Below are 27058 nucleotides of genomic sequence, written 5' to 3' on the forward strand. Positions count from 1 at the left end.
AGGTCCTTCCACAAGTTGAAAGCATCAAATCCATAACTAGAAAATTATGCATGAAGAGCTGTTATAAACAAAAAGACAATTGTCATCGTAAGTGCAATAAAAAAACAAACATGTTTTTTTCTTAAGAGTTAGGATTAGACAAAAGGGATTTTGGAAGGGTGGGGTGATCAGGAGGGAGGACTAAGGTATAGTCTGAAAATTTGCTAAAATGCTTACGTTTATGCAGGTTTTCACCCTACCACCACGTCACGGATTGGAGGTGTGGCTCAAACTAAACTTTTCAGTCAGGGTTGCTATTTTTTGCACAAAATTGAGTGGCACAGCTTAATTAGATAATTATATTAAAAACGAAGGCTAAAACACCCATCTTACAACTAAAGAAAATGATTTATGGTTTATTACCCCTTTAAATCTAATGGTAACACAAGACACCTTTGGATAATCAAAATGCCTTTTGCAAAATGTCATATGGCACCTTATCAAGTGGTTTTCAGTTATGTTTTATGTACATTTCACATGCAACTATTACATGACATTTCAATATTTTCAAATGTGCCTATTTACAGTGTACATATTTTGACCAAACCATACATTCTTTTACAGGGGGTACTTAGCAAAACAAAGATTTATGATACTTGTTGATTTACAAGAAACCATCAGGTAATGGCCAATGCAGGCTTGAATACCACAAGGCTACTGCAGTTGTGGCCAACAAATGCCAGTTATTTCTGACCATATTTTTCCCAGGTACAATCTGTGGAATCTCTCCTTTCATACGTCAAACAAAATGCTTTCTTTTATTTGATTTCGTACATGCATTTTTCTTGTCCTTTCTCTTTCTTTTTTGGTTAATTCAATCTTTCAGGAAGGAAAAGATAAGTGAGACAAGATGGCCTTGCCTGCCAATTGCAAAAGAACGCTCAACGTCAGGGATTTTTTCTGGAAAGCGGGATTACCGAGCGCCTGCAATGAGATTAGGTTCATTTTTTAATTAACTGTGCACCAGGTCAAGTAACCAAGGTCAGAGGCGGGTCTGTTGAAGATGGATTGGTATCTTGGCTGTTTTTGGCAATAACATTTGTTTTCTATCTGCCTGAGGTGATGGTAGAGATGGTGTAAATGAAGTTATGAAACGTAATGATGACAGCAGTGTGTTTCACGTAATTGGAGAGGTGCTGTAAATAGTCAGGTTGCTTGAAAACCAGAATTTTCAACCCATTTATACAGCTGTGTATTTTACTGAAGCAAAGGCCTGTAACAAAATGGATGGGTTTGAAATGATAAATGATTCGGAAATGATAACAGTTGAGCAAACCTAAGAGCAAACTTAATATACAGCAAAGTGGAACTATTTATTAATGTATCATCAAATTGCGATTGCGTGTTCTCTGTCCTCCAGGACGAAATACTTAATTTGGTTTATACATGGACAATTGGTCCTGTAAGTTTCAGGCTTTGCCATTTTAATAATAAATCAAGAGATGAAAGAAAGGATTTAATAAAAGTTACCAAGACATGCTACTTGTGAATGCAGAGCCGGATCATCCATTAGACCATATGAGCAATCCCCTAGGGCCCAGGAGTGGTTAAGGGCCCCTCGTGTGGTGCTTTTTATTCATCATTTTAATGTATTATTATTTTGGGGCTCATTTTAAGGCCCCATGTAAATTGTTGCCAGGTTTAATGTTCTGTGATAAATGGAATTGGCCTGACCTGTGATTAATGTGCCTGGAAGGCATTAACAAATCCTGTGTAGATATAATGGAAATTAGGAACTTATTAAAGCCAGGTGAAGAAAAGCTTCAGGTTGCTTATTGCTGCATTGTTTCTTAATTGGCTGAGCTACTCGGAAGGTTTGCCGATTGTTCCTTGAGATGAAAACTTGGGAAAGATACTTTGTAAAACATTTGCATGAAAGAGAGCCCATTTGGTAATGGCGTCTTTGTGCGTGGAACCAGCAGGCCTCCCGGTTTTCAACTGATCTGTGATGAAGCCGGTCAGAGTGTCTGTCCAGCCAGCAACACAGACTTCATTCTGAGAGCACTGATTGAGTGTTCTTTCCCTTGATCCTCCACTTTTCCCAATGCTATTGTAAAGTGCTATTTTATCCAAAATGGTTCCTGGGCACCATCACACATCCCTATTCAGAGTTGTATCCAGCCAATTATTACCCACTGGGTCCTGGAGCTGTCTTTTATTATTCTGTTTTGGGCCATTATGTGTCAACTCAAATAAAGTGCACCTCAGCCTCTCTTCAATTAATTAATTTTTATTTTTTGTGTGGTGGTAGGCTATTTGTTTTGTCTGTGGAAGTGTTATGAGAGACCTGTCTCCTATAAAATTGAAAAACATCAGGTGATTAACCCTTTCCACTCTGGCCCCCTAGAAGGCAATTTTGGCCTACTAGTCCTCTAAAAGTGATAATATCTCAAAAAATATTTACTGCACAAGTTGAAAATTTAAATTAAATAAGAGGCTTGTACCATTCATAAATTTGAGACAGAAAAAATTAATGTTGGAGCATGTACATACAGTGTACAGAAAAGATACATAAAAATAAAAAGGAATTACACCTTGCCTATAAAAATGCCTCATGTTTAGCACTTAATATCTCACAAGTCAAGCACCAACTCAGAACTACTTCATATTTGTGCACAAACATCTGTCAGTACAAGTTTTGGTAAAGCTATATATGGGTATTCAAATTCTACATGAGTTTTCTCAAAAACTGCACCCAGATGTCCAAATACAAAACATCTGCATATCCTTTTGTCCAGACACATGAATGATCAGAAAGGCTTATTTTTCTATTGAACCCAATTTCCTAATACAAAATGTAAAGACACTTAACCTTCATGTGTGTTTTATTCACATATATTTGTTTTTATAATGCATGCCCAATGTGTCCATGAAACTCCCCAGGAAGGATTACTCACCCTAATTCTTTGTAATAAACCTCCACATTTAAAATTGAACTTTCAAAATTATGTTAACCAGAGGCACATTAGCCCTGCTAGCCAGTCAAATTACTTACGAACAAATGATAACAAGCCAAATCCGCATTGTGTTAATAAGTTTAAGGAAAGATTACGAAAGAAATTAAACCCATGTGTTCTGCAACTGAATTAGATGCCTACTAACCACAGGCTTTCATTCAATCCAGAAATTGTCACTCCTTTTATGTAGAGAAGTGCTTTTTCCACCAGGCGTGTGCAGCTGTTAAAGGCCATCTGACTAGAGAACTCAAGTTTTGATTCCTTTTTTAACGCATCAGTATTAGATATTAAGGAAAGAAGTTTCTCAGCTGTGCTAATTTTGTTAGTCCAATTGTTGTGTTGTTAGTTAGACCAGCTGTGCTGCATTTGCTATTAGTTACTGAATCGTGTTCGTTTTTCACTCGTCACTGTTATTCTGATTAGGTGATCAGACTCAATGAAACACTTTGGACGCTGCAATTGTTAGGATAATTGTTAGATCGCTAAGATTCTATTTGGTAATTAGCGATAGGCATGCTCACAGCGATGCAAGCGTCGGTCCCTCCCAGTTATAAGGGTATGGTGTGTCAGCACCCCATTACAGTCTGCTCTCTCCCCTACTGAAGGCGCTTCCAGCAACATGGCCCTCCATGGCGACGGAACCCCACCAACTGCTGCTACCCCACACTGACCCCCTGTGACAACTTCACAGTTGCAGGGTGGCTATGGAACTGCCAGTCTGCCACACGGAAGGCTGACTTCATTACTGATTATGCCTCTTGCCTGTCCCTACAGTTCCAAACCCTCACTGAGACCTGGATCACACCAGATAACATTGCCTCCCCCGCTACCCTCTCATCCTCCTTCTCCTTCTCACACACACCCCGGCCACCGTAGAGGTGGCACTGGCTTGTTGATCTCCTCCTGCTGGAAATTCTCTGTTTCCTCTCATTGACCTATCCCTATCCACCTTTGAATACCACTCTGTCTCAATCACTCACCCATTTAAACTCTATATTGTTGTTATTTATCATCCTCCAGTTCCCCTGGGACGTTTCCTTGAAACTCAGCTCATTCCCTGAGGATGGCACCCCACTGATCTTCCTGGGAGATTTCAATATCCACCTGGAAGCCTCCCAGTCTGCTGCCTTCTTACCACTATTTCACTCCTTTGACCTCTCTCTGCAGCACTCTTCCCCAACCCACAAGGCTGGAAACCTTCTAGACCTGATCTTTGTGAGGAACTGCTCCTCTTCCAACCCCACTGTTACCCCTTTACACATCACCATTTAATTTCCTTCTCCATCCCCTTTGCTCCCCTGCCTCCCTCCCCTCCTCTCACCCCCACTGTTTCAGTCCGCTGTAACCTTTGCTCTCTGTCACCCTCCTCGCTTGCCCACAGAGTCACTGCTTCTCTCCTTCCTCTTGAATCCTTCTCCAAACTATCCACTGACTCTGCATCTTCCCTGCTTTCCTCTCTCTCCTCAGCACTTGACTCTCTCTGTCCTCTTGTTTCCAGGCCTGCTTGCTCCTCCCCTCCCAGCCCATGGGTTTCTGACCTTCTATATACCTCTAGGGCCAGCCTACGTGCTGCTGAGAGGAAGTGGAGGAAAATCAAAGGACCCATTGGACCTCTCTTCCTACCAGTCTCTCCTGGCGGCATTCTCCTTTTGCTATCACCACTGCTAAAAGAAACTACTACCAAACAAAAAATCCTAATTCCACCTCTAACCCTTGTCAACTATTCTCCACTTTCTCCTCTCTCCTCAGCACACCTCCCCCACCATCTCAGTCCTCCCTCACTGCTGATGACTTCACAGGGTACTTTGACGAGAAGGTCTGTTGTGGGAATTTTAATTTATTCCTGTAAGACATCACTCAGAGACAAAGACAGTAAAAATAATTCAATCTTTACTATGCATAGGGTCCAGGTTACATGCAAAAACAAGGACAAAGGTTCCAGGACCTTTGTCTGGATATGTGTATGCGCAGAGCGCAATAAATGTATGCCCCTTCATTAGTATTCATTAGTATTTCCAATAATCAATATTCAAAGACAATCCACCCCTCTTCTCCTTGCAACAGATGTTTCTTAACTTTCTCTTCCCTTAAGGTATCTGTCCACATGAATGTATGTTTTGGGAACATTCCGAAGGGCCCTCGCTTATCTTGTTTAAGTTCCCTGTCTCCAGGGCAGAGAAGGAAAAGAGACATCTCAACTCACACAGTTTGCAGAAAATAGTTTCCATTAATACAAAGCAAGTTATGATACTTTAATAAGTGTGTATGCTCTGGATCACTCCAGCATAAGCAACCAATAATAGTATATATAAATAATCACATGAATATATAATTTCAACAACAAGGTCGCAGAAATCCGCAGCACCTTCGCGACCACCACCACCTCTGTGCCTGCCTCCCTTTCTGTGCCTGCCCCATTTCTCCTCTTTCTCTCCCCTTACAGATGTCTCACCTCCTGCTCTCGCACAGCCCCACTACTTGTGCCCTCGACCTTATCCCCTCAAACCTCCTTCAGGCAATCACACCTGATATCTTCCTGTTTGTCACCTCCCTGTCCTCTGGCTGCTTTCCCTCATCCTTCAAGAGGGCCTACATCACCCCACTCCTAAAGAAACCCACTATGGACCCCTCCTGCATACAGAACAACTGTCCAGTATCTCCTTTTCTATCCAAATCCATTTAATTAGCTGCCTCCAACCAACTCTCTTCATTCTTCTCACAGAATTACCTGCTGGACCCACACCAGTCCGGTTTCAGACCTGGCCACTCGACGGAGACCACACTCCTCTCCGTCAATGAATTGCTTCAGGCTGCACAAGCAGCCTCCCTCTCCTCTGTCCTGATCCTCCTTGACCTCTCTGCAGCCTTCAACACGGCCAACTACTCCATCCTCCTATCCTCCCTGGCATCTACAGGGATCTCTGGCACAGCCTTAGACTGGATTAAATCTTATCTCTCTGACCAGTCCTCCCAGGTGACCTGGACTGGAAAAGTGTCAACCCCAACATCCAGAGCTGGATGGGCAAGCACCATCTAAAGCTCAACCCAGGTAAGACGGAAATAATCTTCATCCCTGCTCTAACCTCTCCCGTCTCCATTTTTTCCATCTCACTAGGGGATACCACAGTGACCTCATCCCCTAGTGCAAGAGTGATGATGGACAACAGGCTGTCCTTCTCCGAGAACATCGCTACGGTGACCCGGACATGCAGGTTCTTCAGGTGCAACATCCTGAGAATCCGACCCTTCCTCACCACCTACTCCACTCAGCTCCTCATACAAGCAATGGCCTTTCCCGTCTGGACTATCGCAATTCTCCGCTGGATGGCCTTCCAGCATCTGCCATCAGACCCCTACAACTGATCCAGAATGCCGCAGCCCGTCTGGTACTCAATGTTCCCAGGCATTCACATGTCACCCCCCTGCTCAGTGAACTTCACTGGCTGCCTGTTATGGCTCACATCCACTTTAAAACTTTGGTGATCGCGTACCAGGCAGTTAAGGGATTAGCCCCTGTATATATGGATAACAGCTTTGGATAATAGTCCAGTATCTCAAGTTTGGTCACAGTCATGCCAAATATGTGTGTGTAACGTCTGACAGCTGTTCAGTTACTTTTTCCAGCGTTGCTCAGCTGCAACAGGGTAATACATATCCCCGTGTGGGAGGAATCACAGATTGGTAACAAGTAGTTATTCCCCGGAAGCATTTGCAAACATTACCCAAGTCTTTATAGCCACAGATACATTTCTGTGGCACATCATCAAGTGCCACTGAAAGAAGATAGAGCTAAGGCTACAATGTTCTGCCAATCGCTGACATGAACAAATAAAAAACTTGCTGTCCAGAGTAATACATTACCATTGGTTCAGATGAGTGATGACTATCAACTGCACATGGTTCATTTCAGGGCTGTAATGGAAACCATGCAAGGTGTTAAATGACTGGGATGGCAAAGACCCAAGAGTACCACGACTGGTAAAGTTTATGGTAGGCTTGCAAGGATATTTTTATGCAGCATATAGAGTTAGTAGCTTCTATGCTCCTCTTTCCAAACATGATTGCTCTTTTGGACTAAAGAAATCTATTTTTAAAATATATTTATTTTTAAAATACTGTTCAGAAGTACGGTTTAGAACTGCTGTAACCCCAATACACAAGAGTTCATACCAAAAGAGAGAGAGAGCAAAAGGCATGTTGATCCCAAGGCTTCCCATTCTACTATTAAACCCAGTCATGCCTGGGTCATTCAAAAAGATATATTTTATAATGCAATGGTACATTTTGGGTAACAGTTCAGCTTTAAGATGATCAGTCTGGCATCCTGTGTTCCTCCGCTAAATGTAGAAGATGAAACAGATAGACATGTATTACCTCCCTCTGAGGTGTAGGAGAGTTCACCACGCAGTGCAGGGGATGGTCGCTCACTCTTTCTCTCACTCTTCTGCCTTGTGCTCATGCTCATACTTCTTTGAATGTCTTCTTTTAACCTCCCACTCAGTCGATTTCCTCTTGCTTTCTTCTTCTGAGTTGAGTTAAATTCCATTCAAATATGCTTCCTTTGCCAGATAAGAACCAATAAGTTAATACATACACAGATGATATTAACATTAACACACACAAAAAAAGTTTTGTCTGTTGAATCATTAAAACTGTATTGTTTCTTACTATGTACCAGAAAACTTGAATGACTAATCAGATGGCTTGGAAGAATAAATAAAGCTTGCTACTCAACCACAGATTTTATCTGCCAGAGATGTGTGGTCACAGTAGAGCTGGGAACACAGGACAGTATGAAGAAAAACATTCATAAACACAGCAGGACACATTGCAAAAGAATGATACCAGGCCCCGGTGAAACTGCATGGGCTGGTCAAACTGTACGGCCTGGATGTTAGACACATATTAGACATTGAAGTGGATTTTCAGACATTCAGAAATCGGGAAAGGCAAAGACATAGAAGCGTTGTTGGAGCAGAATTGTATGTGTCTTCAGTCGGGGATGTTTTTGCAAGATGGGTAAGATTGATTGACTGACTTTCAGATACTGCCAGGGGAACTGTCAGGAGAAAGGCTCTGAAATAAACACTCTCCTTGAACTCTAGTTTACCTTCTACTCTGCTGTAAAAATGTGGTTTTATTGACAGAAAGATAATGAAGGGCCCTTTGATATGCTGGCACCACAAACATCTCAGGGGGCGAATAAGGAAAAAAGCTAATATTATAAAAACAAGAATGAAATTAGAGTATGAGATATACCTTACAGAAATAGGTGAACATTTAGCAACATAAATGAAGCATTATGTTATTTTGTAACCAAAATATTTTGTGCCAAGTGTTATGCTGTATTGTAACAGAAGTGTTCTGATATTTTGTAATATAAATGTTCTATTATTTTGTAAATTAGAATCAGCTAAAACAGGCCCCTAACCCTAACGTGCCCTTCAGCTGAGCTTCACCCAAACTGACAGGAAAAGCCAGACTCGCTTATCAGTGGATGAGTGGATTGTGGCACTACTATGTCCAGCCTGCAGAGGTCATCCCTTCTGCCTGACCAATGTCAAGTGCACACGCAGCTGCTGAATTCTAGCCAAAGCTGTGAGGCCATGTTTCCTATAAACCACATGGGAGAGAGGAGGTCTTATAAACACAGAGCACCAGCGCAGGCAGCCAGTCTCTCTCACTCTCCTCCTCTCTCAGTCCCAAGGAAAATCGAGCAGATTGCTGATATTATCCCCAAATGTAGGGGAACCTCATGAGGGGGTAGGGTGTCGACTTCAAGATCTTTCTTTTTAGGGGGGGGGGGCGAGAGTTGAAATTGCCAGATTTATTCAGTAGATGGCGAGTTGCTTGACCGAAAATGACTTAAACATGGAAACAACAACAACAAAACAAATACTAAAAAAACATTTTATCATCTAAATACACCTACAGAGGGACACCTGCTCCAATGAATTTCAAAGGAGACACTGCTCTGTTCTATTCAAATAGGTGAGCCAGATGACAACACTCAAATCAGCCAACATTCTGTGCAAGGTAGGAACATCTTTTTTTTAATTAAATGTTTGTTGTTAAGCACTATTTTTATGTTGATGTTAAGAGTTCGTATTTGTGTGTCTGGATTACCTACCTCTGCATCAGACATAAAAAACCTGCTCATTAATGCCTTACAATGCTTTAGAATGAAACAATACAGGTAAAGGTGTTATGCATGTTTTACGAAGGCTTTACAAAGCTGAAGTTGTGTATTTTAAGTGTAATCAAAAGCCAGTCAAGTCAAAATAGGAACATGTCACCCCTCTTTATTTTTTATATAATCCTTCATTTTGAAATCTGAGGTAGGTTTTGTGTCTGTGTGCATGTGTATCTGCATCTTTCTGTAGGGTGGGTGGTGCAAAAAGAAAATTGCAAGGTTTTACCCAGATTATTTGTGCTGACACAGGAAAAAATGGAATAAGGGCTTATCAATAACATGAACACAAAAAAACTGGGCAAGACTTCATCAAGGTTCAGTCTTGATTGATTGACTAGTCAATAGATAAGCTACAGTAAATGAAAATAAATCTTTGCTCAATTTTGGCTTTAAGACTGCAAGTAATTATATATATGTATATGTATATGTATATGTATATGTGTGTGTGTGTGTGTGTGTGTGTGTGTGTGTGTGTGTGAGCGCGCGCATGTGTACATAATCACAGTGGCTGGAATGGAAGATTTCTGTCAGTGAAGTAATTTCACATGTTTAATTTGTTGAAGAACAGCATCAACACACAATCATGGAAGAAGAAAATCTAACAGTTTTAGTTGTTAGCTCACAAGATGATTGACATTGTGTTACCCTCTCTTCTGGGAATTAATGGGATTGTCTGAAATGTCATCTGATACTGGGAAATGATACTGGTTTTGAGCTCATATTCTTTTCACTTATATGATATGCATTCACTTTGTCTTGCTATGATGCCACTCAAACATGGGCCTCGGGACCCTTTTTAAATATTACAATTTGTTAATTCTGATTAAAGTTTTCATGTTTGGAGGTATTATTTACCCTCTTAAGCCACATTATGCCAGAAATATCTATGCATGCCATGGAGAATACATCTTACATTCACATTTTATTGTGTGATATTACAAACGATTACATAAAGTGACATAAAAATATATTAACTAATCAAATGATCAAAATCGGCGGCACGGATGGTGCAGTGGGTAGCACTGCCACCGCACAGCAAGGAGGTCCTGGGTTCGAATCCCCGTCGGCCGGGGCCTCTCTGTGTGGTGTTTGCATGTTCTCCCTGTGTCTGCGTGGGTTTCCTCCCACAGTCCAAAGACATGCAGGTCAGGCCGATTGGAGAGTCTAATCGCCCGTACGTATGAGTGTGTGAGTGAATGGTGTGTGTGCCCTGCGATGGACTTGGCGACCTGTCCAGGGTGTATTCCTGCCTTTCGCCCAATGTATGCTGGGATAGGATCCAGCCCCCCTGTGACCCTGATCAGGATAAGCGGGTTCAGATAATGGATGGATGGAAATGATCAAAATCCTTTTCTTGTTACAATAATTCATCAATACAATAATAGATCATCTTACCTACTTCAGTCAATTCCCTCCCTCCTTTATGTTCTTTTTAAATCTATCCCCTTATATATATTTTTATCCTCATTTGTAATTTTCTTTTGTTATTAGAGTATGATCATTTCTTTAAGAGTAGGATAAGTACCTTGAAAAAGCCCCTTTGAGTTTTTTCTTTTTCACTTTGCGATGTTCATTTTTGTTCACGATTATGTTTGCTACTTTTAATTGCCTTCTGCCCAGTCGTCCCTGGTTTGAATGACACGCTGTGCTTATGTTGTGTTTTATTTGTAGGTTAAGGGGCTGTATTTAGTTCTCCTCTGTCTCCGTCTGACTGTGGCTGATGTGCCTGGTCCCTGCAGGTACTCCATGAGGAGAGATCACCTGGCCACGCTCAGCCATCTGGTAAGACTTCTGAGGAGAAAGGCATTGATGTAGGCTGGAGGTAATGCTGTACTCCACAGCTCTGCTCCAGCTACAGAATACAGTAGGTACATACCACCAGAAAAATGTAAACATTTTGACCCAAATATAAACAAAAATGGCCCACCGCTTCAAATTGGAACTTGGAATTAATGATTCATCCACCTATTCCCACCTCATAGCATTCCTTGTTATGAAATTACTTTGAGATTTTTATGACATGCTGAAATAAATTATTACATACTCAGTTTGTATAGTAAGACATCACAATAAGGTTACATGAATTGGCATGAACTAATAATAAATACTGAGAATTTAATCTGTGCAGTTTTGTTTATGTAATTGTACATCATTAATTTATGCTAGCAATTATATTAGCTAGGGCTAATGCCAATTTAAAAAAATGTTAACGTATAAATATACAGCTAGTAGTTAACAAATACATTAAATCATGAAAACTGTACCTCAAGGGCAGACTTGACTACCTTAATACAGTAAAGCTAACACCAGCAATAAGTTATCTCTCAGTTATCAGTTTACTAGCTCTCTGGCATGCTGCAGCATTCAACTCTGCTTACTTCATGCCACAAAAGAGCTAGTTAGCCGAGGCTTTTCCAAAGTCATATTACACATTTTTAGTCATACATTGTGTTATAGGAATTTAGTTCTTCATGGCATGCATATAGCTATTTCTGGCTTAAAGGTCCCATATTGTGTATTTTCCAGTATTTATTTGAGGTTTGGATGAAGGTGTTTGTTTGGTTTAAAACCAAAAACTATCTATATCCAGTCTTCTCCAGCACCTCTCATTAACTTTGTCAATAACAGGCTGTTTTAGTGACTGTGGCTGTGTTCAAAACTGCATACTCGTAACACACACTATGTCTTTAAGGCTCATAGACGTCAACGAACCTCTGTTCTGATTGGCTATCTCCAGCAAATTGAACACCGTCTGTGCTGAGTGCTTGGATTTGTTCCGGCTACAAGGCGGGCCTTTTAGTCCACAGATTGTGTGGATTTGTTTGGGAACTGTGCGTTTTCATAATTGTACAGTGTTCAACTCCTTCAACTCATTTTCCACAACATGAGGCCTTTACGAGGGTTAATAATCCCTCAAAATATCAACAGCATGACATAATTAATAAAAACTTTTTCTGGGACTGCAATTGTGGTTGGAATCAATACCAGCATACACAGGAGGCCCCAGGCCAGGAGTTTGTGAACCACTGGGGGAAAGGATTTTGAGCTATTGCGATATACAAAATGAGTAGGTGGATTTGCTGTGATGTGGCTCTTGAATGCTGCAATTATTTTTTCCTCATTGTCCTCCAGGACACCAAATGCCAAATGATAATGTTAATGTATTAAATATCGTGTGAAGAAATGCCTGTTTACAAAGACCATTGTGCATTGTATGCAGTGGAATCCCAGGGTAAAGATTGACAGAATGTGGATGTAAACAACAAGAGGCAAACTTTCTCATGTCAGGGTGTTTTTACCCGCTGAGGGCTGATTTATGGTAAGCCTCTGTGCTCAGTTGTGCTTTGTGCATTCACAGTGTACAAAGCTTTTCTTCTTCAGCTGAGCAAATACACTGGCGTTGCGAGACACTAATTGATGCAGTTTCGGTTTTGGTTTGAGGGCACGCTGTCCTTTCAACGGTTGATGGGTTTTGACATGCCTATGGTCTGCATTTTGATCTGATCTTTGGAATGATCTGGAATGCTGAAATGTTTCCTCTTTTTTTAACAGATTGATAACCAGTTGAAAAATGGATGCTCAATAACATATAATTTTACTGAGCGGGGGAATCTGGTATGCATTTTTCTTATCACAATCACTAAATTTGTATCTGTACAAAAAAAATGTCGCAGGGAAAATATTTTCAAAAATATTATTTATTTTGTGTAATGCTGATTATTTTTGTATCCAATAATAATTGTTGATTTGTTCTGCTAACTTAGTTAAAATACATGGCCTGTCTGTGCCTTATTTGTGATATTGTTGTTTTGTACTCACAGACATTCTCCACTTTTGTAAGCCGCTTTGCTAAGTGAATGTAATTCAATATAATGCAATGTACAAAAAGTATGAAGGAGAAGACAACATTAATTTTGTTTCTTAACTTCACAGAGTGACGCATGTTACATCAAAGCTGCGTTTCCACAAATTCTGGAGCTCATTGACACTCACTTCAGATTCTCCAGGAGCTCAGACAATGGACGCTATGTAGAGGCAACGAGAGCCCTGATTCACAGCATGTACTCACAAAAGTGCATCCTCCTGATCAACGAGGAGATTGAGGTGAGTGCTCTCTTGTTTACTTCCAGGGATAAGCAGCAGCGTAATATCATGCTTTGGGAATTGTTTTGGTTTTTTCTATGCTTGGAGGTTCAATTTTTAAGCAGGGCATTGCTGTTGTACCCCTGAACAAGGTTTTTAACCCAAATTGCTTGTCTATATGTCCAAATGTATGCGTACTGCTACTGTTTGCATGATACCCCTAATTAAAATTTTGAATGGCATCATCAATTAACAAGATTTCAAATTCACGTCTTAAATTCCACATGTGGATTTACTTTTACAGAATGTTACAGTAGGCAGAGTGTTGTGGGGATCAAATGCAAGTCGTAGTGTTGTTTGTATCAAATTTTCCACTACTTAGAAAAGCATTCAGTGTTTAAGTTTGTTGAATGGATTCTATTGAGCAGCTGTGCAAATAAAATATGTAATGTCTTTGTATATCTGTCTCATTTTGACTGTGTAAAACCCCACGCTAACCCAATGACGGAATTTAGCGGGGGCCGAAGGGGGTTTTGCGTGCTTGTCCTTCTGGCGTTACTGGGAGAACATTAGTATGGTTAATTATCATCCCCCGTCCAAGAACAGAGCACAATTATGTTTAAGAATATACTGGGTCCGTTGCCATGGGTCGGATATGGATTGACCTGCCCCATATCCCGCTTACAGCTGGCCAGAAACGGATCAGTACAATTCTTAATATTCTCCGTTCTCAAACGGGGCCGTATTGTACGCTTAGTGGTTACTATAGTTTTACTTGTTTATCTGACTCCATTTAAAATATAATTTAGAAATTTGGGTTCGTAACTTACGCGGACCTCGAGAGTGATTACACTCGACTCGTACCTGCGCCACCATTACTCAATATATGCTCCCGGGATTAGCATTACTGCTGAAATCTCAGTTCGGTGGAGAACTCAGAGGCTGAGGGTCCAGTCAACACAATACATGCAAACCTGCCATGATAGTTGCAAGCCCAGGTTGGCGTAGCATTGTCTGGGCTCCTTTGAGCTAATTTGGCAGGAACCAGCGCCATAACGCCCATGGGTTCCCTTCGCACCAGATTACAAGAGCCGTGCTTCCCCCGACCCTTTAACGGACAGAAACTTGCTGGCCTCACAGCTTAGAACTACCACAGATGCACCGCGCCGCCGATCGGTCGGTCTTTAGCCACCATTTCCCCCTGAGTATTCAGTTGTAATTTAGGCTGAAAAGGTGTGGCAGGTCGAATACGATCTTCCGCTGCTACACATACATACATACATACATACATACATACATACCTACATACCCAAGACATGTTGTGTGGGAAGTCGAATGCGATCTTCCCGATACTTACATATACATACAATGTGCTGTGTGGGAAGTCGAATACGATCTTCCCAGATTGGTCTGTCTCCCTTGCTTTTATGCCAAATCATACGTTTGAAACCAGGCGGCAGTGCCATAAATCAACCTGGAGGGGTGGTCAAATCTGGAATTTAGACCCCCACCCTTGTGGGTTGTTAAGTAGGTTAAATGAGATGATTACCAGGAGAGGACGTGTAGGTTTTCCCTTGAGTTACTGAAACTATGGTTTATTAAACTCCATTTGGTATGAAATGTATCTCATCCGATTCTTTGATTTTACCAGATCACATCCATACCAAACAGATTACCCTTATGTTTTATTATGTTGCAGTTATCATGAAAATTTGCGAAAATTTACATGCAATCCCTGTTGCCATTACATAAGACTTAATGCAGTAATACAAGGATCACATGGGCAATGTTTTCAAGGTTTTACCGGGTCTATTTACTATCTTAATAGCAGTTTTGAATATTTAATCGAGGAGAACAGTCACCGGTGTAATGGCAGCAGTGCCCAAATGAGGGCACTGTGGCATTGTCCGGAGCCTTCCCCCTTGGAAGTGATCAGGTATGGGGTCACAGGCAGGTCACCAATGTTCTGGAGGATTCTTTTCCCATGACCCAACTGCCCTTGGACCACTCATACATCTTTCTCTTATCTTTGCCCAAAACTGCCCAAAGCTAGTTTAAACAACATTGAAACCCCAGCTCTCAGGCCCCTCACAAATGGCAGCCCTTCCTGACCTTAAACACTACACTACAGGCCGCCCCATCATATCTATGAATGCTGTAGTTGGGAGTTTTCATGATAACTGGATTATGCTGTAAATATGTATTTGTGCCTCTCATGGTAATATACCTTTTGGATAAACCTGATTTGGGTGAATGAAAGGAAAGGAGACACAACCCCAGATTGCTTGGTTTCTTCTCCTTATCTCTGAAATCCAGGCCTTAGTTCTTGACCCTAAAAGTGAGTCACCCATCTATAATTTACAGCCAGGCCCACCAGGCAGGGGGCTAAAACACATGGCTTCTACAGAGACAGCTTTTGCCCAGTTTCCCCTCGGCTCCTGAATGGTTATGATATCAGAGGTAGACTGTTACAAAAACTAGACCGTCGCACTGAACCAATCAGAATAACACCAAACATCACTATATTCTGACCTGGGATTTTCATGAAACATCTTTATACCATCTCCAATATTCCTGTTCTCTAACCTGTCAGGAATGTGAGAAAAGGGGGCCCCCAGGGCCCAAGAAGGCGCCTCTAAGAATCCTTCTCTAGCCCTCCCCCACAGGCATGTGTGCCAATGGTGGTGGCTAACAATGTTCCAGGAGGGGGAAGTCAGCAAGCTGACCAGCGCATTTCCACTTATGACTGGTTTACAACTGGCCTGATAAATGAGCAAATGAGTTGTTCAAAGGTGGCCATTTTGTTATGGTTATATGCTGCTGATTATTTTAATCTTGCTTGTTGAACATGTCATTGCAATTCGGGAGTCAGGTACCTCAGATACACAGGAAGCCTTTAGTACATTATGAATTAAGCTTTTTCCTACACTGGAAAAAGGACAGCCAATCAAATACATATGGTTTGTGAAAATCCCTCAAAGCTCCTCATAAACGTTCATGAGAAACATATCATATACTTCAGCTTCAACAGCCTATTGTTTCAGTGTTTCATAAGAAAAGCGCAAATCTGAGAGAGAATTTTTCAAAAAATAGAGATTAGAGTTTTTTATATTTCATTGTATGAAGTAACATATTATGTATTACTTTTCTGATAAAAAAAGATATGCTTGGAACAACCAGCCTATTTTCTCATAAAACTGCAGGACATTTAACCTAAGAGGACTGATGCAGTTTTAAAGGCAAAGGGCAGTAACAATACATGTTCAGTTGTTAACTTTTTATATGAGTCTAAGACTTTTGCTCAGCACTGAATGGATAATATATGGCAATATATTTTTTATATTATTATTATTATTATTATTATTATTATTATTATTATTATTATAACAGCACAGCAGTTATATCTGTATTTATTATTGGACTGAGGGTTCAAATTCCCTTGAGCATGACACATACAATATTTTTCTCAATACTACTGCAAGCCACTGTATGAAAGTCCTGGATTTGGTGCTTCTGGTGATCACATACCTACATATACTGTGGTGATGTGTCAATGTCTATTTTCCAGGATGATCCAGTAAAGTTTTCCAAAACCCACAGAGGTTCACCCAGAGAAGCACTGGACAGGGTGCTGAAGGTCTTCTCACTGTACCTGGAGCTAATGTCCTCTAGAAACAGACCAATGGACTGGAGCTGTGCTGATGAGTATGCTGAGGATGAACCCCAATTCACCACAGCCCTTACCCACACCACAGGTATGACTGAACGAAAAATAAAAGTGTACATAAATGTAAAATCTGGCGTTTTTGCATGGAAGGGGAAGAGAAAGCATGCAATGTAGCATAACACAAAAACATACAGATTACGCTACTTGGGGGGCATTAACAGTGTGTTGCTGCAAAATTGTATGTGTGCTTAGTCAACCTACCCTGTATAAATAAAGGTTAATAAATAATGATTAAAAACCCAGCGGTTGCAGGTTTGCAAGTCATCGTTCTTCAGAGCTGTTGCCACTCAGAATTCAACTGGGCTTAGTTCTGCATCCTCCGTTAAAATGGTGGTGTTTCCCACAGCACCGGAGACCCGTCACAAGCTCAGTCTTTTCTGAAGCCTCAGAGTCCCCTCACTGATTTGAGGGAGCATTCTGTGAGTGCAGCATTGAGTATTTCCAGGGATCCTGCCCAAGCTACTAGTGGAACACCCAGATTTGTGACTGATTTTTCTGTAAGCCATGCGTCCTTTGGACCATGGGTCGCTACCCTCTCCTCACCTGTCCTGCAGCAGGGATTTCAGGTGGAAGGGACCCCCAGGAGGCCATGGGCTAGTGCCAAGGTCCTGCTAGCCAAGTGATCAGTGGAACCCACACATGATAGATCACAAGTGGATCTGTTGCCCAACCCAGCTCATCCCCAGAGAGGGCCTACTTCTGCCTCTCAGCTACCACCCACCATTTCCATGCTGATAACCAGAAAGAATGCTGTCCTCGCTGCCGTCTTGGACCACTTTAGCTGCTCAGAAAAGACCTGGCAAGGAGATGATCAAACTGGCAGCCCCGAGACTGCAGCTCATGTTCCAAAGACTTGGCTGGGTGATGGCTTTTGGCGGTTGCATGGTCTGCCCTTACCAGCGGCTCACGCACCCCCCTCGCCTGTCCCGAAGCACAAGGCCCTTTCCCAAAGTTACCACGAAGCTCTGGATGAAGGATGTCCTCCCCAGAATCACAGACTATGAGCCCCACATGAGAAATACATTTGTGGACTCCAGGATTCCATCTTTGTTTTTATTTTTCTGGTTTTTGTTTTTAAGAAGCACCCTGACCCACTGGCAAGATCAACTGTTTGGGGAAGCCCCTCTGCGGATGCTTGTTAGATAACAGGCAAAGTAATGAGTTTGGTAGCATCTAACAATGCTGCTCTTACAATCTCATTTCAATTCTAATCTGCACAGAAAGTACACGGCTTCGGCACTGCTGAAACAGTCACCTCACAAAGCCCTCTTTCTCTCTCCAGCAGATCCACTGGGACAAGACGAAAGGACACATTTCCAGAGCAAGGATCCTGATGAGTCACATGACTCAAACATGCTTGCCTATGTACTGGCACCAGTGTGTGGGGGACTACTGTTCATGTCTGCCGTCTATTGTCTCATAAGACTGAAGGTACAGAGATACTGTCTCCCTGAAACACCATAACAACAACAACAACAATAATATTAATGTGTATTAAATGTTTTAAAAAACATTATTATTATTATTATTATTATTATTATTATTATTATTATTATTGTTTTATTTTTTTATTCCGACTGTGTGATTTATAAAAATATATATATGGGGCACAAAGACCAATGCACATATTTATTCCAATATGTGAATATGGTTACATAGAACTATGGATAAATAATGATATACAGAAAATTCTTGGATGGTTTTGTGGATATTTTAGTAATCACGATAGTTTGAGTATGATGTCATATGATGTTTTATACAGTAGATTAATAAATCATATGGTCACACTTTACAATAAGGTTACATAATCAGCATCAGTTATACAGAAATACATTCATTATCTTTTCATTTGTAAATGTATTTGTTAACTACTACTGTATTAATTACATGGATATTTATATGAATAAACCATAGAATACACTTATAATTAGTTAACCATTAACAAATACATTAACAGTTTTTTCCATTCCATTATGAATCAGCATTAACTAATGCAGTTGTTAACATGAATCAATGCTGTAAAAATACATTAACAAAACTGAACAGATTATCTTCTCAGTAGTTAATTAGTGAACAACTACGTGAGTGAATGCCATTACTATTTTAGGGAGCCTACTGTCAACTGGCCGGGGACTACAGCTGGAAATTAGTCATGTAGGCTAAAGCTGCTCCATTTACTGTTTACAGTTAATTAATGGGGACTGTCCACGACATTATAAACAAATAAATTCAAATTCAAATTCAAATGTAACAGTGTTACCACTGATGTCCATTTATGGACAGAACCGGGGAGGCAGAACCCAACTGCAGCTCTCTCATCGCTCATGGGACTCACAGCTGCAATAAATGATGGAGGGCTTTTTGCTTCTTAAGCTAAGGAGCTGTACCCTATTATTTTAGGTATTTCACTTAAATGACAACACTCAATAATTTATAGTCTATAACAACCGCAAGTGAACATGGCAAGAGGAGTTCCACTTAAAAGGCTTCGTTTTGAAATGTAAGATTCCTTAAATTTCCGTTGATCCTAGCAACTGAAGTTAAACTGAGGCTATACAAACATAGAATATCTTACCTATGAAATCTTTTGTCACAAATGTGTTATTCACACCTGTTTTTCATCATATGATGTGATTTAGACACATATCACATGTCTAAATTGTATAGTGACTAAATTGTATAGCACTGAACATCTCAAATACATATTTCATATTTTTTAACATGTAACCATTTTTAAATGTAGCCCATTTAATATTGTTCATATGCAGATTGGCTTCATGCAGCACAGGCCTGGAGCTGCAGAACTGTCCATCAGTGACAGCCAGGTGAGAGACTTTCTTGAATCGTAGGGGGGTTCAGGGGTGTACTAGGAGGATGGGCGGTGGGCAGTGGGGCAGGGACGGGGTGATTGAGGGTTCAGGGGTGTACTAGGAGGATGGGTGGTGGGCAGTGGGGCAGGGACGGGGTGATTGAGGGTTCAGGGGTGTACTAGGAGGATGGGCGGTGGGCAGTAGGGCAGGGACAGGGGGTTGGGGGTTCAGGGGTGTACTAGGAGGATGGGCGATGGGCAGTGGGGCAGGGACAGGGGGTTGGGGGTTCAGGGGTATACTGGGAGGAGGAGCGGTGGGCAGTGGGGCAGGGACAGGTTTATTGGGGGTTCAGGGAAGTACTGGGGGGACGGGTGATGGGCAGTGGGGTGGGGAGGGGGGGGGGGTTGGGGGGCCACAGCCATTTCATTCAAAGCTATTATTTGCAGCTTTACAAAATACATTAACTTTTAATCTATTTCTCTATTTTTTGAAGGTCTGAAATCATCATACAGTACGCAACATCTGTAAAATTAAAGTTTCAACATTTATAATAAACTATAATAATTTCTAAAAGAACATGTCTATATGCAGTATTGTCGACACAAGTAATAAACACTTATAAATGCAAGCACACTTGCGCACGCACACAGACATTAGTTTGGAACAATGTCTATGAAGAAGATGACAGCATTTCCAAGATAATTTCAGTATCCATTACCCAATGGGTAAACAATGGGTAGCACTGCTACTGCTCCATTGTGAATGCATGCAACTCTTTGAAAAGTATTTTCTCCCTTTTATCCTTTTATCCTCAATTTGGATTTGCCCCTGAATTATCACACAACTAAACCAGACGCTCTGTACATCACAAAAGCAGAAGCCCTTCTTTAATATCCCTCTCAGTCCCTCACTGTAAATGAGAATACATTTTAGCTGCAGGTCAGTGACTGTCTTATGACATATTGCCAAGAGGAAATGCCAATGGGAGGATATGAATGTCACTGTTACAACTAGTCACCTGTAGTTGTCTTAGATACCATTGAAAGGAGCAATTCAATATTATTATTATTTATTTTATTTTGTTTGCTTAGCAGATCACTATCACCCAATTATGTGTTACAGTATGATCAATTTATACAGAGGGCTTAATTACTGAAGATCTTCTAAATGTAAAAGATTCTGTGTATTTTAAACCAGTAATCAGTGTAAATTATTTTAACCAAACATGCAAGTTTTGTACTGGTATTTTTATTAGTTATAGTTTCTTTGACTAATTTTTGGAGCACATACATGTACAAGTTATTTAAGGATGTGCATATTTTATCTTAACCTCATTTCAGTTCTGTGTCTGCATAATGTGCTTAAGGACGCAGTACTTGGACTGAAGTGGTTGTACCTCCAGTTGTAAGGAAATGTTTTTTTTCAGTCCGTAGTGATGTTTGAAGCATTATGTTAACTGGCCAAGCAACAAGTAGGGTTTAAAGGTATGTGATTCAGTGGATAACTACTGTATAACTACATTATGTCAAAACATTTTTGTTGAATCATGTCCATAATAAAATAAAATAATAAATATTATTTATATGGATGTGTGTCATTTTTCTGTGGGTCAGATTTATACACATGCAGCTCGCAGCGCAAAATGACGAGGGTATGTTGTGCGGTCGCAGTCTGCCTGAAATTAAGGTCTTATTTATGAAGGCTACAGCTCATTATGCAATCGGAATGGGACTGCAATATGAATTTACTTAACAAGGAGTTCATGCAAGCAAATAGCAATTGAATCAAGACCATGGTTTATTAATTGGAAGTGACTGCATTAAATGTGTTGGGATTTACAGAATGTATTTACAGCATACAAGCCTTTGCTGATCAGGAGACAGCATGCAACGTCATACCACAGATGTAATTAATTTTATAATTATTATGTATTAATTGTATTTATTATTATTATTATTATTATTATTATTATTATCCATCCATCCATCCATTATCCTAACCCGCTTATCCTGAACAGGGTCGCAGGGGGGCTGGAGCCTATCCCAGCATACATTGGGCGAAAGGCAGGAATACACCCTGGACAGGTCGCCAGTCCATCGCAGAGCACACACACCATTCACTCACACACAGGCAATTTAGACTCTCCAGTCAGCCTATCCTGCATGTCTTTGGACTCTGGGAGGAAACCGGGGTACCCAGAGGAAACCCACGCAGACACGGGGAGAACATGCAAACTCCGCACAGAGAGGCCCTGGCCGACGGGGATTCGAACCCAGGACCTCCTTGCTGTGAGGCGGCAGTGCTACCCACTGCACCATGTATGTATTTTGTATAAGAAAAAAGTTTTAAAGCTCTTACAATTCATGTAAGTAATGACTACAGAATGAGGTTTCACAAGTGGTATCCTTTATTAAAAAGTCACAGAGAACTGAAATACTGAAAAGGGTAAGAGATCACATGACCACACAGGTACAGTCCTTGTGTAAAGATGTTGCATTCCCATTGAGAAAGTTCACAAACCTTGTATTAATTGGCTGTGTGGGGTAACTGTAAAGTACTGACACATCAACCAGTGTGTTTAAGTGCTTTATAGTGGTAGTCCTGTACAGTATTTTGTTAACTATTGAAATCAATATATTGCAATGTAATGCAAATTGTTTCCCTAGCTGTGTAACAGTGTCCATATTGTTTTTGGCTCTGTACTTAACAACTCAAGATTCGTAATCAAACTATTTGTGTGTGGTTAAAGTGTAGATTCTCAGCTTTTATTAAGTGGTATTTTAATAGATTTTACCATGGAGAAATTCAAGCACGTTTTATATATATAATTCCCCATTTCAGGGCACCATAATGTTTGGCACAAATGGCTTCCATAGTAAAAGTATGAGAGCTTTCAGTATCTAGTCTTGATTCAAGGCTTTCAAGTCTGTCAACATGAGGACAATAGTTGTACCAATGAACTTCAAGGCAGCCATTACGAGGCTGAGGAAAAAGAAGAAAGAAACCAGTCAGTGACAAATGTTAGGCTTATCATAAACTGTCTGGAACATCATTAAGAAGAAAGAGAGTACTGGTGAGCTGGTGAGAATTCTCACAATAATGAAGAAAATGTCCAACTGTCCAATAGATCAGAAACACTCTTCAGGAGACAGGCATGGATCTGTTGGTGACTACTGTCGGCAGAAGTCAGAAGACTTCACAAACTGTCACACTACAAAATGAAAACCACTGGTTAGATATAAAAAACAGCATAGCCAGGCTACAGTTTGCTAAGAGGTCCCTAAAAGAGCCTGCAGGGTGCTAGGAAAAGTGGTGAGGCCAAAAGTAACTGCCCAGGGTCCAGAGCACCCCACATGGTGGTTGGGGTGTTATGGTTTGGGCATGTATGGCTGCATCTGGCATTGGCTCACATGTATAAAAATGTATTAAGTATAAAAATACCCTTTCATAGAAGCTCAGATTTTGTACTTAGCATGTGAATTGTTTGATTACAAATCTAAAGTGGTGTACAGAGCCAAATGAAGAATAAATACGTCTTTGTCCCAAATGATTTGGAGCTCATGGTATGGGCATATTTTAAGTGCTATATAATTTAGAGAAAAAAGTACAGGAAATTGTAATATTCCCAGAGAGAAATGTGCTGCAGTGACCGCCAAAAGTATTGGCATCATTGATAAGGATGAACAAACACGTCTGTATAAAATAACAACACTATATGCATACTCAAAAAAATATTTTATACTAATTTGATGATTCAGGATTTTTTTAGGATCCTTCTGATTCTATGGTCCCAGAACTCTCTTCTGGAAAAAAGTAAGATTGTTAGTTGGTGCGTTAAACATTTCTTCATTTGAGGCACACTTGGGATCTTTGCCCTGTTGGAAGATCATTTTGTAGCCACGTTTTGCTGTCTTTGGGTAAGGGACCATCATGGCCCTTGCTGGAATTCATGATGTCTTTTGACATTATCAAGAGTTCCTGGATCAGTAGACAGAAAACAACCCCAACAAAGATTCATGACTATTCCACCATACTGTAGGTAAGACGTACTTTTCCAGATAAAGTGTTCTTCTTCTAGTGCCAAACCAGTGATGCTGCACATGGCCCAGAAGTCTTATCCAACCACCCTGCTCATTGTTGAACATTTGATCGAAACCAGGTGTTATGGTCAAATGGGACAATAATTGAGCTTATAAAATATTCAGGAGTGGGTTTGGCATTAGAAGAAGGCAACTGATGGTGTTAGTTATTTTATACAGCTTTTTTGCTTGTGTTTTTCATGGGTGGCAAAAAATATACATCATAATAAAAAATCGAAAATGGCTATTGTATTATTCACTGCATTGATTACAGGAGGTTCAGGGCATTTCAGCCTTCTTCACATGCACACGCACACACACACACGCACACACTCACTCACTCTTTCACTCACACAAATGCACGCACACACACAATACAAGCAAGAATTTAGCAAAAGGACAGTTGGAATTCTGAGGCCATTTAGCATGTTTCTGTATTTCTGTAGCATACTTCTGCATTTGCTCAAATAATATTAACAATAAGAACCACATCTAGAACATCAAGACAGCACTGCAAGGCATAATTCATGTGAAATATGTTCAGTTACTATGTGTTGTGTAATAACCACATTTGTGCTGGGTCCCACTCATGTGCATCTCCTGGTATGACAGAACTGTACTGTATACCCACGCCAATCATAACCATCAGGTACAGCACTGTGAAGTGCAGTTCTTTTAATTGATTTTAACTCCCTGTTATATCATAGCATAGAACAAATTATAGTTTACTTGCACTTTATGCACACTGAGTAACACAATAGCATTGCAAGCTAATCACCTGGGGTAAAACATTTAATGAAGTCATTCCAAATTGTGAGAAAACAAGTTTTTCTTGCTGAAAGTAAACCGGGAACAGCACAAACAGTAATAGGCTTGGTCGTTACAGAGACGATGGAGATCTGTTACTGTCACACAGTTATGGTCCTAACAGTGGAAACGACTGAGAGGGAAATATCCTAACATTTTCAAGGTCTTGGCAGTTATTAGCCTGGTTTGTTTTTTTTGTTTTTTTTAACAGTACAAAATCTAAACCAGGATAACACAATTAAGATTGTGATGGCTAACAGACACCATTGAGACTATCAACTGTCCACAGGAAGAATACTCTTTATTTGGTCATGAGGGGAGGGGCCAGTGCAGGAAGTGAGAGGTCATGCAGATGTTTGAGAATCTGTACCAGCCTCTGGCTTCTGCTGCTGAAATGCAGGTCCCAGGGTCAGAGAAAACTCAGGATGCTGGCCCAGTCCACTTATATATTTTCCATTAAAACACTTTCACAGTTCCAGACACAAACCCAAGGCCACTGAGGGAAGAATGCCTGTCTCACAAAGTTGGGCTTTAGTTCAGAGTTCTGATCAGTTCTGCTAGGCAACCCAAAAAGCCACAAAAAATTTCCCTCTGTAACCTCAGGCAGTTGAGACTCCAGCCAGGACTCCACACTTTGTCAGTGCCGCTCCCTGCTGAATAAAAGCTGGCTGTGGTGAGCCTGTCCACCTCTAGTTTTGGGCTTTTTGAAAAAAATACTTTATCTTCTTTCTTGAAGCAAAGATTTTCTTTCCTTCTCCAAGCAGTTGGGCACCACGGCTGCAGTAACTCAACAGTAAGAGGGGTCTAAACTGTGCTTTCTGACCGAGGGGCAACAGAAATGGCTCCCCCTGCTGTCCGGAGGCTGGCACTTCCATTCCTCCGACATCCACAGTGCTGGATATCTGTTATGAATTTCGGCAGGACAAAGCTGCATTCTGAAAAGAATCTCTGCTTTTTTTATTTGGTTTTTAATTTCTTGCTAAATATATCCTCTTTCACAGTTGCAAAAATAACTGAATGGAAAAATATACTTTATGGGGGAAAAGGAAAAACATTTTTTATATCTTTATTTCCTTGTTTCTTCAGCAAGTGCTCAGAAGGTTGCTCCGTTAAATTTGACCGCAGCAAGAGCCTGGGCTGGAGTGAAAACAGAGAGAGACAGGAGTGAAAACAGAGAGAGACAGGAGTGAAAACAGAGAGAGACAGGAGTGAAAACAGAGAGGGACAGGAGTGAAAACAGAGAGAGACAGGAGTGAAAACAGAGAGAGACAGGAGTGAAAATGGAGAGGGACAGGAGTGAAAACAGAGAGAGACAGGAGTGAAAACAGAGAGGGACAGGAGTGAAAACAGAGAGAGACAGGAGTGAAAACAAAGAGAGACAGGAGTGAAAACAGAGAGAGTAAGTCATGAGGAGTTTTCTCAATACTATAAACTCTAAAACAGAATGGATCAGACATGAATAAAATAGTTCAGAATGGATGCTGCATGAATGCAGAATGCTTTTGCCAGTGGAAATATAATGACTTATTACTGTGTTTCTCTCACCAAAATATTATTTAGAGTGAAATTATCTTTTTTAACATTCACAGATTATTAGTTTGAAAGCCTGTGGCAGTGACGAGTGCCCTTCGGAGAGAAGGAGAGGAAAATAAAGGACGGAGTCACAGGGTGGGGGCGGGGTCCAGGACAGGTGTGAAAGGATGGCAGGGCGTATGCGATGGACTCACCCAATCCGAGTCAGACCTTGATGAAGTGGGAGGAGTCAGAGAGTTCAGCAGAAGGGGGAGGGGTCGGGTTGGTCACGGGGGCGGACTGAGCTGGAATGAGATTAGGATGAGATGAGAGGAGATGAGGAACTGAAAATAAGGTTAGGGAATAGCAGGTCAGGGGACACAGGAGATCTGACTGATGAGAAAGTATTTTATAAAACAAATCCACCAGCAATGCTATTCCCCTTTTTTTATGTCATCAACTTGCTTTGTTCTCATTTCAGTGGCTCACGATATAACACACACATAAACAATATGAGCAAGGGGAGGAGGGGAAACAGGTTTGCTAAATATCTGCCCATTGTAAATACAGGGGGGCCTGGCCCAGCCAAGAGCTTGCCTTGCCAAAGGCAATGTCTGGCAGGCAAGAAACTTGCGTGCATTGAGAAACTGCCAATGGGTGGAGGACAAAATAAAATGTGTGGTTACATTTTCAGTTAAAACTTGGATCTGCAGATGCTGGTTCCTCTCCTTCACACTGAGTCATTTTAAAGGGGATGCATGGCCTAAGGACACCGTGAAGTGATGGATGAAGTGATGAAATGGATGAAAAGGGAATGGACTATTTTTCATGCGCAGCAACAGACCAGCGAG

At 41.0% G+C, this 27058-nt stretch overlaps 2 protein-coding genes across 7 annotated transcripts in view; one reads left to right on the forward strand and one right to left on the reverse strand.

The window, feature by feature from the left end:
- The first annotated feature begins 8681 nt into the window (after positions 1 to 8681).
- LOC133138178 (uncharacterized) lies at positions 8682 to 21387 on the forward strand. Of its 4 annotated transcripts, none has more exons than XM_061256706.1 (8): positions 8682 to 9032; positions 10861 to 10971; positions 12742 to 12804; positions 13123 to 13293; positions 16841 to 17027; positions 18282 to 18430; positions 19768 to 19824; positions 20303 to 21387. In XM_061256706.1, the coding sequence occupies exons 1-8, from the start codon at positions 8997 to 8999 to the stop codon at positions 20306 to 20308; spliced, it is 780 nt and encodes a 259-aa protein (XP_061112690.1). In that variant the 5' UTR covers positions 8682 to 8996; the 3' UTR covers positions 20309 to 21387. The 4 variants fall into 4 exon arrangements, with proteins under 4 accessions (XP_061112690.1, XP_061112691.1, XP_061112693.1 ...); XM_061256707.1 differs by having other exon boundaries at positions 18285 to 18430; XM_061256709.1 differs by having other exon boundaries at positions 10929 to 10971.
- A 2917-nt stretch (positions 21388 to 24304) lies between these two features.
- LOC133139121 (pleckstrin homology domain-containing family A member 6-like) overlaps positions 24305 to 27058 on the reverse strand; it is a 39064-nt gene continuing 36310 nt past the window's right edge. For all 3 annotated transcript variants that reach the window (XM_061258446.1, XM_061258447.1, XM_061258448.1), the window contains 2 exons: positions 26423 to 26512; positions 24305 to 25832 (listed from right to left, as the gene is read on the reverse strand). In XM_061258446.1, coding sequence (XP_061114430.1) covers positions 26433 to 26512 — 80 coding nt within the window. In that variant the 3' untranslated portion in view covers positions 24305 to 25832; positions 26423 to 26432. The remainder of the gene's footprint in view (positions 25833 to 26422; positions 26513 to 27058) is intronic.

Source organism: Conger conger, chromosome 10 (assembly GCF_963514075.1).
Source record: "Conger conger chromosome 10, fConCon1.1, whole genome shotgun sequence".
In the NCBI taxonomy this organism is placed as follows: domain Eukaryota; kingdom Metazoa; phylum Chordata; class Actinopteri; order Anguilliformes; family Congridae; genus Conger; species Conger conger.